The 13,709-nt window shown below is 38.3% G+C and overlaps 1 protein-coding gene across 3 annotated transcripts in view; it reads right to left on the bottom strand.

Moving 5' to 3' along the window:
* Positions 1-13,709, bottom strand: part of DACH2 (dachshund family transcription factor 2) — a 717,141-nt gene that overhangs the window by 385,678 nt on the left and 317,754 nt on the right. For all 3 annotated transcript variants that reach the window (XM_014538871.1, XM_014538872.1, XM_005865261.2), the window contains one exon: positions 13,002-13,114. In XM_014538871.1, coding sequence (XP_014394357.1) covers positions 13,002-13,114 — 113 coding nt within the window. The remainder of the gene's footprint in view (positions 1-13,001; positions 13,115-13,709) is intronic.

Genomic DNA, 13,709 nt, shown 5'->3' with positions numbered 1-13,709 from the left:
TTTCTTGTTTGTCATTTTAATTTGCTAAAAATATGTTTTTATTAATATTAGAAATCTTAGCATAGCTGTTGTCTGAATCATCTCAAATTCTGAATAAGTGAAGTTTGAATTAATCAGGTTTCATTATATATGGGAATATAACCATGAAGAAAATAAACATTTTTTGAAATAAAAAATACAAATCAAAAAAGGAAGTAAAATAATATAAAATAGAAATTAAAATAAACCTTTATGCTAAGCAGATAAAACAAAGCATACCAGAAAATATTCTGAATTTAAAAGATTTACATGACAGCTATGTGAATAAACTGAGAACTATTCTTAAATAAATATAAGAATGATAGTGTAATAATATCTAAATCTTTTCACTTGCATTTTTTTGGTTTGAAATTGCTGGGGAGAAATAACAATTTAAAGGCCAATATAATGTACAAAAAACATCACAATATTTTCAAAGAGACAGTGATCATTTTATTTTGTAACTTTTAGACCCTATTTTTAAGTTATAAATGGAAAGAAATAATATAAACAAATGTAGAACAAGTTCCACTATGTAGGCAATCTTAGCAGGGTTCAAAGGGGCTTCTTCACACATATAACATTGTAAAATAAGACAGCTGACTCTTTACAGTAGTTGATTTGCCAGTTTTATGTAAAATTATACACAGCTCTATAACAAAAACATGTCAATAATGATTTGGGAGAAAAATCATAATTCCCAACCTACAGCAAACCATATTAAAAATGTCAACTGAGCCTTAGCCAGATTTCTCAGTGGTTAGAGCATCAGCCCACTGATTGTTGGGTCTTGGGTTTGATTCATGTCAAGGGCACATATCTCAGCTGCAGGCTAGATCCCTGGCACCTGTCGGGGCATATGCAGGAGGCAAACAATCAATGTGTCTCTCTTACATTAATGGTTCTCTCACTGTCTCTCCCACTCCCTTTCACTCTCTCTAAAAACATCTATGAAAAAATATCCTAGGGTGATGATCAACAACTTAACAACAACAACAAAAAAAATCAACTGAATTTTTCAAAAATATTTAAATAAAATTAAAGTAAGTTAAATTTGTAATGCATAGTAAATATCATGTCAAATGTGAAATGTGCTAATAGCTAAATGGAGAATTTATTTTATCTCTATCTTTGCTAATTGAGGGGTTAAATGGTATGTCTAATCCAAAATAATGTGTAATCCCAGAATTATTTCTACTTGGTATTACAGAGCATTTTTCTCACTATATTTAAGTAGGATATTCTTTGGCTCATAAAATAAATTCCAGTAAGCTAAGAAGAGGAATTACTGTAGAGCTGGGCAGACTCCTCCTCTTACCCCTGATTAATGTTTTTTTTCTACCTTCTCCCATTTAAACAAAACTGTTCATGTATTTACCCATTCAATCCTTTACCTATCTTTATTTTTTTGAAGTATTAAAAACATAGTATTTGGGGATTCCAAAATGGCAGTGGTATAAGCTACACTGACGTGATTCCAAGATCAAACTGGAATTATAACTAAAATAAAGAAAAATCATCCTGAATAATCAACTGAAGACTAGCTGAAGAGAACCCTGATAAACAAGGATGGAAAGTGAAGACCGCATAGAGACTAGTAGGAAGTGCGGAGGCACAAGAGTGTTGTCCAGGCTCCCACAGACAGTAGCTGAAGTTTCAGAGGGATATCTCAGCTGTGGGGGGTTCCCACTGAGAACTCTGGGGTCTAAACCTAAGCTGTGCTCCCCAAACCAGAAAGCCAGAACTGAGAAAGGTGCTCACAGAACATCTGGCTGTAAAAAGTAGTGGGGTTGCAGTCTGCCAGAGAGAGATGGCTGGAAATGCACGCACCCTCTTAAGGGGACAACACACATAATTTCATGTGCAGCCATTCACCTTGGGCTCTGGCAGAGGAAGGGCAGTGTGGACTGGAGCTGTGTGAGGAGGGTTGGTGGCTCTGGGGTTAGAGCTTGGAAGGCAGACACCTGGGTTTCCTGTGCTGAGTCATTCATTCATACTGCAGAGCACATCTTTCTCCAGCAGACCTTTACCATCCAGGCAGATTTTGCCTGGGGCAGGGGAGCAATTGTCCCACCCTATTGGAAAATCCCTAGCCCCAACCTGTGGAGTTTCTGAAGCCAATTCAGAGACTGAGAATAACAATCAGCCTGCAGGCAGAAGCAATTGCTTCACCCTGTTGAGAAACTTCTGTCCCCCCCCATGTGACTGATATCGTCTGAGGCTAATCAAGACTGAGCAACAATCAGACTGCAGGCAGAGGCGGGTCTCTTGAGGCTTTAATACTCTGCCTGATCCAATTCTGGGCCCAGGGCTAGGAAAAGCAGACCTTGGTGCACATGTTAGTCCTTTCCAAAGGCATCCAGCACCAGTAGAGGTAGCCACAAACTGTGAACTACTGATAGCTCCAAACAGGGTACTCAGGGCCAGTTACAAACAGCATCTGATACTGTCCTGCACTAGAGATTTGGAGTCATAGCAGATCTACCTAATACATAGACACAAACAGGCAGCCAAAATAAGGATACAACAAAACAAAACAAAACAAAACAAAACAAATGAAAGAACAAGATAATTCTCCATAAAAAAGCTAAATGAAATGGAAAAAAAGAAATTTATCAGATATATAGTTCAGAATAATGATAGCAAGGATGCTCAACAGCATAAGAAAATATATAGTAATTATGAGAAAGGACCTATCAGAAATAAAGAATGACATAGCACCAATAAAGAATACATTGAAGAGAAAACACAGCAGATTAGCGGAAGCCAATGATTGAATTAATGATTTAGAAGACAGGATAGAAAAAATCACTCAATCAGAGAACCAAAAAGAAAAAAAAAACAATTAGAAAACAGGAAGAAAGTTTAAGGGAACAATGGGACAACATGAAATAAAATATTCACATCATAGAAGAACAAGAAGGAGAAGAAAGTGAGCAAGCAATAGAGAACCTGTGAGAAGAAATAATGGCAAAAAACTTCCCTAAACTAGTGAAGGAAAATGTCACACAAGTTCAGGAGGCACAGAGAGTTCCAAGCTAGAAAAATTCGAACAGGCCCATGCCTAGACACATCATAATTAAAATGCCAAAAATTAAAGACAAAGGGGGAACCTTAAAGGCAGCAAGAGGAAAGCAATATGTTACCTATACAGAAGCTCCCATAAAGCTGTCAGTTAATTTCTGATCTGAAACTCTACAGGCCAGAAGGGAATAGCATGAAGTATTCAAGGTAGTAAAAAGGAAGGATCTGAAACCAATATTACTATATCCAGCAAGTCTATCATTCAAAATAGATAATGAAATAAAGAGCTTCCCAGAAAATAAAAGGATATAGGAGTTAATCACCACCAAACCAGCACAACAAGAAATGCTAAAGGGATTGTTGTAAGAAGAAGAAATGGAGGAGAGAGAGAGAGAGAGAAAGAGAGAGAGAGAGAGAGAGAGAGAGAGAGAGAGAGAGAGAGAGAAACATAGACGTAAAAGAATTAAAATGGTGATAAATTAGTACCCATCAAGAATAACCTTAATGTAAATATAGTATTAAATACTCCAATAAAAAAACATAGAGTGGCTGAATGGATACAAAAACATGACCCAAATATATGCTGTCTAGAAGAGACCCACCTCAGAACAAAAGACCCACACAGGATGAGAGTGAAGGGATGGAAAATATTTTCCATGCATATTGAAATGAACAAAAAGTTGCCATAGCAATACAAATATCTGACAAAATAGACTTCAAAATGTAGACCATCACAAGAGACAATAAAATTCACTAAATAATACTAAAGGAATTGATACAACAAGAGGATATAAAGATGGTAAACATATATAAACCCAATATAGGGGCACCTAAATACATAAAAATTCTGGCTAATTTCAAGGGCGAGATCAACAGCAATACAGTCATAGTATGGAACTTTAATACCCCACTGACTTCACTGGATAGATCTTCCAGATAAAAAAATTAACAAGGAAACATTGACTATAAATGACACACTGGATCAGATGGATTTCATTCACATTTACAAAACATTTCACTCCCAAAACTTCTAAATATACATTCTTCTCAATTGCACATGTGTAATTCTCAAAGATAGACCACATATTAGGAGACAAAAATCTCTACAAGTTCAAGAAGATTGAAGTCATATAAAACATCTTCTTGTATCACACTGACATGGAATTAGAAATCAACTACAATAAAAACACTCAAAAACATTCAAACACATGGAGGCTAAATATCATGTTAGTATACATTAAATTGGTTACAAATGAGATCAAGAAAAAAATCAAAAAATTCTGAAAACAAATGAAAATGAACACACAACAACCCAAATTCTCTGGGAGACAGCCATAGCAGTCCTGTGAAGTAAGTTCATAGCACTATATGCCTACCTCAAAAAACAAGAACAATTAATAATAAGCTATTTAACCCTACAACTTAAAGAATAAGAAAAACAACAACAACAAAAAGCCCAGAGTAAGTAGAAAGAAACAAAATAATAAAGATCAGAGCAGAAATAAATGACATAGAGACTAAAAACAACCACAATACCAAATATCAATAAAATTAAGAAATGGTTCTTTGAAAAGATAAACAAGGCTAGTGAACTTTTAGTCACACTCATAAGGAAACAAAGAAAGAGGATGCAATAAATAAAATCAGAAATGAAAGCAGTGAAGTAACAACTGACACCACAGAAATATGAAGTATTATAACAAAACACCATTAAAAACTATCTGCCAACAAGCTTGACAATGTGGATGAAATGGACAGATTCCTAGAAAAAAAAATGATCTTCCAAAATTGCATCAGGAAGAATCAGAAAACCTGAATAGGTCAATAACAACTGATGAAATTGAAATGTAATAATAATATTATTATTAATAGTAATAATAATAAAAACCTCTGGTCTGGAAGGTTTCACAGGGGGAGTTTTATGAAACATTCAAAGAATTAGCACATATTCTCAAGCTATTCCAAAAAATCTAAGAGAAAGAAACACTTTCAACCTATTACCCTAATTCAAAGCCATGTAGAGACACTACAAAGAAAGACAATTACAGGTCAATAACCCTGATGGACATAGCTGCTAAATCCTTAACAAAATATTAGCAAATTGGATCCAGTAATACCTGAGAAAGATCATACAGCATGACCAAGTGGGACTTATTCCAGGGATGCAAGGCTGGTACAATATTCACAAATCAATAAACGTGATACATAACATAAACAAATTGAAAGACAGAAATCAAATGATCATATAAATAGATGCTGAAAAGCATTCAACAAAATCCAACACCATTTTTAATAAAAAAACTCACCAAAGTGGCAATAGAGGGATCATACCTCAACATAATAAAGACCATATATCACACACTTACAGCTCACATCATACTTAAGCACCAAAAACTAAAACCATTTCCCCTAAGAACAGGAACAAGACAGTGATGTCTGCTTTCGCCACTCTTATTCCACATAGTCCTGGAAGTGCTAGCCACTGCTGTTGGCAAGAAGAAAATATAAAAAAAAGCATCTAAATTGGAAAGGAGGATGTAAAACTCTCATTACTTGCAGATGACATGATACTGCACATAGATAACCTTAAAGACTCCATCAAAAAACTGCTAGATTTAATAAATGAATTCAGCAATGTAGCAGGATACAAAATTAACACTGAGAAATCATGGCATTTTTATACACCAAAAATTAATTATCAGAAAGAGAAGCTAAAACATTCCCATTTACCATTGCAACAAAAATATAAGATACTTAGGAATAAACTTAACCAAGGAAGTAAAAGACATACCTATAGGAGGTTGAAAAAAGAGATAGATGGAGATATAAAGAAGTGGGAAAATGTACCATGTTCAAGGATTGGTAGAATGAACATCATTAAAATGTGCATACTAACCAAAGCAATCTATAGATTCAATACTATTAAACTACCAATGGCACATGTCACAGAATTAGAAAATACTCCAAAAATTATATGGAACCAAAAAAGACCCCAAATAGTTGCAGCAATTTTGAGAAAGAAGAACAAAGTTAGAAGGATCACAATACCAGATACTAAGTTATACCACAACACCATTGTAATCAAAACAGCCTGGTACTGGCAAAAGAACAGGCATATACAACAATGGAACAGAACACAGACCCCAGAAGTCTACCCAAGCCATTATGCTCATTAATATTTGACTAAGGAGATAAGAGCATACAGTGGAGTCAAGACAATCTTCAATAAATATGGTGTTGGGAAAATTGTAAAGATATATGCAAAACACACACACACAAAAAAAAAAAAACACAAATGAAACTGGACTATCAACTGACACCATGCACAAGAATAAACTCAAACTGGGTAAAAGATTTAAATGTTAAGTTGTGAAACCATAAAAATCCTAGAAGGAAATATAGGCAGCAATATCTTAGACATCTCTCATAGCAATATGTTTGTGGATACATCTCCAAGGAAAGGGAAGGGAAACTAAGGAGAAAATAAAAAAAAATGGGACTACATCAAAATAAAAAGCTTCTGCACAGCAAAAGAAACCAACAAAATGAAAAGGGATCCCACTGTATGGGAGAACATATTTGCCAATGATACATCTGATAAAGGGCTAATAGCCAAAATATACAAGGAACTTATACAACTTAACAAAAGGAAGACAAACAATCCAATTAAAAAATGAGCAAAGGACCTACATAGACACTTTTCCAAATTGGACATACAGAAGGCCAAGAGACATATTGAAAAATGCTCAAAGTCACTGATCATTACAGAGATGCATATTAAAAAGATAATGAAATATCACCTTACACTTTTCAGAATGGCTACCTTCAACAAATCAACAAATGATAAGTGCTGGTGAGGATGTGGAGAAAAGAGAATCCTAGTATACTGATAATGGGAATACAGACTGGTGCAGCCATAATGAAAAACAGTATGGAGTTCTCTCAAAACAAAAAATTAAAAATGGAACTGCCATTTGATCCAGTGATACCACTCTAGGGATATATCCTAAGACACCAGAAACATCAATCAGAAAGAATATATGCACCTTTATGTTCATAGCAGCTCAATTTACAATAGCTAAGATCTGGAAACAGCCCAACTGCCCATGATTAGATGACTGGATAAAAAAGCTGTGGTGTGTTTCCAATGTGGAATACTATGCAGCTGTAAAAACGAATGATCTCTTACCCTTTGAGACAGCATGGGGGGACTTAGAGAGTATTATGCTAAGTGAAATAAGTCCATCATATAAATACAAGTATCACATGATTTCTTTCATATGAGGAATCTAATGGACAAAATCAACTGATGAACAAAATAGATCCAGAGACATTCAAGCATGCAACAGACTTTTGAATCTCAGACCCAAGGCAGATTGGGTGGGTGTTGGGAAGTGATCAACCAAAGTACCTGTGTGAATATATGCATAATCCATGGGCCCTGACAATAGGGTGATGGTGATGGCCTAGGGCAGGCTAGAAGTGGTCAATGGGCGGGGGGGTGGGGGGGGAGGAAGGGTGACTTATGTAATACTTTCAACAATAAAGTTGTTTTTTTTAAATCAAGATCAGAAAAAAACATAAAAGAACAGAAATAAAAATATGACATTTACTTACACTTTTTAGTACTGCTAAATAGATATTTTACAACTCTGGTTTAAATTTGTTTACAGCCCTTGGTCATTATTATCATTATTTCTGACACTTTTATTTCCATCTGAGAGAAATTTCAAAACATTTCAGTATGTTTTCTTTTTTTAACAGTTAAATTTATTCTCAAACAATAAGATATTTAAAACCTTAATGTTATTTTTGTAATACTTTATTAAAATCATGAAGTATATTCACAAATGAGAATTTGCATAGGATAAGAATATACTTCATAGTAATTTCAAATAAATGTCCTTTTATCTCACAATCAATTACATATCTCATCTTCTATCACATTGTTTTCATTTCAATAAAATATTTATACACATGAATGAAAGAATAATTTAACCTGTCATGTGGATTTTGATACTTAGATATGCCTGAATTCATTTTCATTTTTTAAAATTTATCTTTATTGTTGAAAGTATTACAGATGTCCCTTTTTTCCCCATTGACCTGCTCCATCCTGCACCTGCATCCACCAGGCACTCACTGCACTATTGTCTGTATCCATGGATTATGTATGTATGCATATAAATTCTTTGATTAATCTCTTCTCACCCCCTTACCCCACATTATCATTATAATTTCACTAGAGGCCCGGTGCACGAAATTCATGCACTGGGGGTGGGGGGTTCCTCAGCCCCGCCTGCGCCCTCTTGCAGTCTGGAACCCCTCACTCCTTACCTCCCGCCTGCTCGCTGCTTCTTACTGCTCAGCTCACTGCTCCTTAGCACTGCCACAGAGGCAGGAGAGGCTCCCACCACCGCTGCTGCACTCACCAGCCTTGAGCCTGGTTTCTGGCTGAACTGCGCTCCCCCTGTGGAAGCACACTGACGACCAGGGGGCAGCTCCTGCATTAAGCATCTGCCCCTGGTGGTCAGTGCACATCATAGTGACTGGTCGTTCTGGTCATTCCACTGTAATGGTTGCTTAAGCTTTTATTATATAGACTAGTGGCCAAGTGCACGAAATTCTAACACACGGGGGTGTCCCTCAGCCTGGCCTGCACCCTCCCCAAGCTGGGACTCCTCGGGGGATGTATGATTGCTGGGATCAGGCCTAAACTGGCAGTCAGACATCCCTCTCACAATCCTGGACCGCTGGCTCCTAACCGCTCACCTGCTTGCCTGCCTGATCACCCCTAACCACTCTGCCTGCCAGCCTGATCACCCCCAACTGCCCCCCCACTGCCAGCCTTATTGCCCCAATTGCCCCCCCGCTGGCCTGATCACCCCCAACAACTGCCCCCCCTGCCAGCCTGCTCACCCCCAACTGCCCACAGGTACCCTTGCAGGTAGCAGGTGCTGATTAGGGAAGGAGGGCATGATTGTTTCCTGGGACAGTAGTTATGGAAGCTTTGCAGAGGGTTCCACAGGCCTCAGAGGGGCAGGCTCTGGCCAGAAGCCTTGTAGCAGTGGTCATCCCTGGAGGCACTGGTGGGAGACAAGGAGTTAGGGGGGCACTAGGAGGGCAGTGAGGCTGAAGGGGGAGTAACTGTCAAACCTTCCTGCTTGGCACCATTCTTTAAATTGCACGTGGCTGTTTCACAGCTGTACCTGCTCAGGGAGGGGCTCCAATCTCCTGGAGTGGGGTGGGGGTCGGGCCAGGGTGGAGCCAGGCAGACTAGGAGGGCGGGTATAGCCGCGCCCCCTGCGAGGTTCAGCGAGCTTCCTCTGCAGAGACAGCACTGCTGCTGGGGTGGGGGGGATGGTCTGACACTGGGGGGGCAAGGGTTCCACAGGCCTCAGAGGGGCAGGCTCTGGCCAGAAGCCTTGTAGCAGTGGTCATCCCTGGAGGCACTGGTGGGAGACAAGGAGTTAGGGGGGCACTAGGAGGGCAGTGAGGCTGAAGGGGGAGTAACTGTCAAACCTTCCTGCTTGGCACCATTCTTTAAATTGCACGTGGCTGTTTCACAGCTGTACCTGCTCAGGGAGGGGCTCCAATCTCCTGGAGTGGGGTGGGGGTCGGGCCAGGGTGGAGCCAGGCAGACTAGGAGGGCGGGTATAGCCGCGCCCCCTGCGAGGTTCAGCGAGCTTCCTCTGCAGAGACAGCACTGCTGCTGGGGTGGGGGGGATGGTCTGACACTGGGGGGGCACTCAGGCCTGCCTCCACCCAGGTCTGGAGTTGTAGGGAGGAGAGGCGTGCCTGACCCCAGTGGAGGGGGCCCGGCAGCTGCAGGCCGCAGGCCCCAGGTGCCTTGGGAGTGCTGATGGTTGGTTGCTGGCGTGCTATTGCTGTGGGTACCCTGGCGGGGGTGGTGGGGGAAGAGATCAGGAGTTGGTGGTGTGTGCTGCAGCTACCCTCGAGGCTGGCTCTTTTCCCCATCCTGCCAGCCTCCCCATGCCCCTGGGGTACGGGGGTTGGTGTAGAGTGTTCATCCATCCCCCTGGGGGTGTGGGGGCTGGGGTAGAGTGTCCATGAAGGGGAATTGAAAGAGCTCCCCGTGGCTGTTTCCTCTTCCTTCTTTGCAGTCTGGGCTCCTGTTAGACGCTTTCCTCAGAACCCCGGGAATTTGGCTCCAGCCACCCACCCCTTGCTGCGTGCACATCAATATGCAAATAGGTCGTTACGAGGACACCATCAAGGACAAATTAGCATATTACCTCTTTATATGTGTAGATTCTGGGTACAAGCATAGGTTAAAAATTAAAGAGTTTTGTTTCAATGGGTTTCTTTGTGGTAAATCCAAATTGTAGGAGGGAACGCTATAATCTAAGGAAGAAGGCTCCACTATCTGTTAGGGGGTGAAGCATATATGGCCAAGTAAAGTAAGAACAGATGAAAGCCTCACACTGGATTTTTACATGCTCTATAAGATATCATGATGATGACAAAATAGTATTGGCTCTGTAGTTAAAAGACCTGGGTTTGAAACTCAGTTCTGCCACTCAATTGTTTTCTGATCATAAACAATTAAATTCTCTGAGCCATAAATTTTTACTTGAATAATAAAGATACTATTCACAAGGCTATTATGAGATTCCATAAAATACACATAAAACACTTAGCACCCATGCCTGGTACATAATAAGAACTCAATATAACTTAACAGGTTTTCCTCAATAGATAGGGTACTAAAGTTACTCAATAATATATTAGCTTCAAGGCAATTTTTAAATTCTTTTTTATTTCATGTATGTACTCCCTCAAAATCTGGACACAGATATGATTATTTGCAGGCTACTATTTCTAGTCTCTTTCAAGAAATAGATGATCAGTTATTGAACACCAAGATACATTCTTGGCACGTTATCCCCTCTATATTACTCATATACACTTTCTTCTTGTATTAGACTTTGTTTGTAAGTACTTAAAGAATAAAAATGTCATTATCTAACCCCCATTGCCTGAGTCTCTTCCTAAATTCTCTATCTTAGCTAACGTCACCATTATCCAGCTTTCCACCCAGACTAGACATGAATCATCCTATATTTCATCTTCTCACCCTATATTTTAATCAATTACCAAGTGTGATGTGATTAATACTAATTACTAAACCAACCTGAAACGTTTTTCCACTAAATTGAATTATCTTTAGTTCAGGTCTTCAGTATTCCGGCCTTTAACTATAGCAACTGATCTCCTTCCCATTATTGCCTTCATTGCAATTAACCCTCTATACCAGTGGTTCTCAACCTCCTGGCCCTTTAAATACAGTTCCTCATGTTGTGACCCAACCATAAAATTATTTTTGTTGCTACTTCATAACTGTAATGTTGCTACTGTTATGAATCATAATGTGAATATCTGATATGCAGGATGGTCTTAGGCCACCCCTATGAAAGGGTTGTTCGACCGCCAAAGGGGTCGCGACCCACAGGTTGAGAACTGCTACTCTATACTAATTGTTTTTAGAATATTTACTCAGTTACTTTAGCAGTGGTTCCTTTTACTTAGAGCAACTTTTTTATTTATTTAAAGGAAATCCTATATGAATTAGAACATGTAAAATTTTAATTGAGGCAGAAATGGGAAACCTGAAAAAAAAGTACTTCACCTATTTCATGTCAGCCAGTAAGGAAAGTCCTTGAAAGACACTTTAGGAACCAGTGGTCTATAGGAAAAATCTTAGAAGGCTAAACATAATAAATAAAAGGCTAACTTCATAAGTTGTCTTTTCCAACCCCTTCTATTCTAACCATATCACCTATGAGTCTCTAACCTCAAATCTCTGCTCCTGTATCTTCAAATTAATTGTCATTTCCCCTAGCACACCAAGCTATTTCTCATCAATTTATATCTGTTTATATTCTCTCTGCTTAGAATGTTTCCCCCTTGATTCTCCATTTGTCTAAAACTCATTCTATAAGACATAGAGCCAAAGTTCCTATCCCTCTGAGTATTACCCAATTTACCAAATTGATTTAGTTGCTCCCTTTTCTGTGATCTTATAGTACCTTGTATATACTTGCATTATAGTCCCTACCACACTTTAAAGAAATTATTAGTTTAAATGTCCTTCTCCCTAATTCTATTATGACAAAGAATGTTACTTGTAATTGTGCATTATCTAGGACTTAATACCCAAAATACAGTAAGTGCTTTGTAAATATTTGTATCATTTAATTTATAAAGATCTCATTGTTATTAAATTCAGTTTCTACCACATAACTCTAATGATTTTAAAGTTTTAATTAAATAAATATTAAGCTTAAGTGTTTTGTATACTTTTAGGTTATTATTTAGAAAATCAAAAAAGTTCAATGCTAATTTATGAGATATTTTTATGGGAGCGCTGTTTATCAGTGTTCAATGAAAAACACTGAATTATGATTTAAGACAATGACAACTTGCACTTTCTTCTTTTCTAATCATAAGGTTTCTATACCAGAAGTGCATCTTCTTTCTACTTTTTAACCTGGAGTAGTATCTTGTACAAGATTCACAGATGCTCAGAACCCTTGAAAAACAAGCAAACAAAAAATTTTACTGAAACATTTAAGTAAGCACGTGTGCTGCATCAAATCCTAGAAGGATTTGAGACAATGCTAGTTTGGCCAGTGCACCTCCCCTAAACCCCTTCCCCAACACACATAATTATACATACATACATACATACATACACAAAATAAAGTTTTAAAAGTGATTTTCTGCAAGAAAATAATTAGTTTTTTAAGTCATATCCACTTGATTTGAGTCACTAGAGTAACAAAACTGTTTACATGAATACTCAAAAAATTCAATAACATAACCTCTAGTAAATCTTGAAAAGCTCTGAAGGACAAAGCGGTTAGATCAATATTAGTTTATTTCAAATGCTGAGCAGCATAAAGAGACAAGGCAGATCATGGGATGGATTTTATTACCTGTGGGAGTGATAAGTCCTGGTGATAAGAGGCCTGGAACTGAATGTGGCAGAAGGCGCGCATTGTCCTGCAACACTCCCAAGGAACGTTTAGGAGGCCTGCCAGGCCTTGAACTGTTGAAAAACAGACAAACAAAGATCAGGTTAAAAATGTACCCTTTTTGCAAATACAATTGCTTACTACATTTGCCTCCTAAATCTTAATTGGCAAGATTGATAGAATTTTATATTAAAGACTATGTTCATTGATTACTAAAAGACCAGTATTTTCCTTCTCACTAAATTTAAACTATAAAAGATCAATTTCTATTTTAGAATCCATTTATAAGCTAGCACTTTGCAATACAGTTTACCTGTTATGAGAAACCCACTTACCCCCTGCTGTTAAAGCTACACTTGATCCCTGGTATTAATACATGCTACTGAGATCTGAGATAGTAACTCACAGAGTTAAAATTGTATGGACTGTGAAGTGATTAAGTCTCTGTCCAGCATGCCAGAGGTAAGGGGTAAAGAGTTGAGAGATATAGAGTATGAACTGATGTTTATTAGCATTTCCACAGCTGCCAGAGCACACAAGGAACAAAAGACCCCCACTCTCAGTAGGATTTTTTTCCAACTTTTTAAAACCAGGCTGTATCACTAGCAGTGCACTCTCTTGGAGTGGCTGTACTAGCAAAAGCTACCACCTTTGCAATCTAGGCTGTCT

This window comes from Myotis brandtii, unplaced genomic scaffold (genome assembly GCF_000412655.1).
Source record: "Myotis brandtii unplaced genomic scaffold, ASM41265v1 scaffold2, whole genome shotgun sequence".
NCBI lineage: Eukaryota > Metazoa > Chordata > Mammalia > Chiroptera > Vespertilionidae > Myotis > Myotis brandtii.
This window is presented reverse-complemented; position numbering and strand designations above follow the sequence as displayed.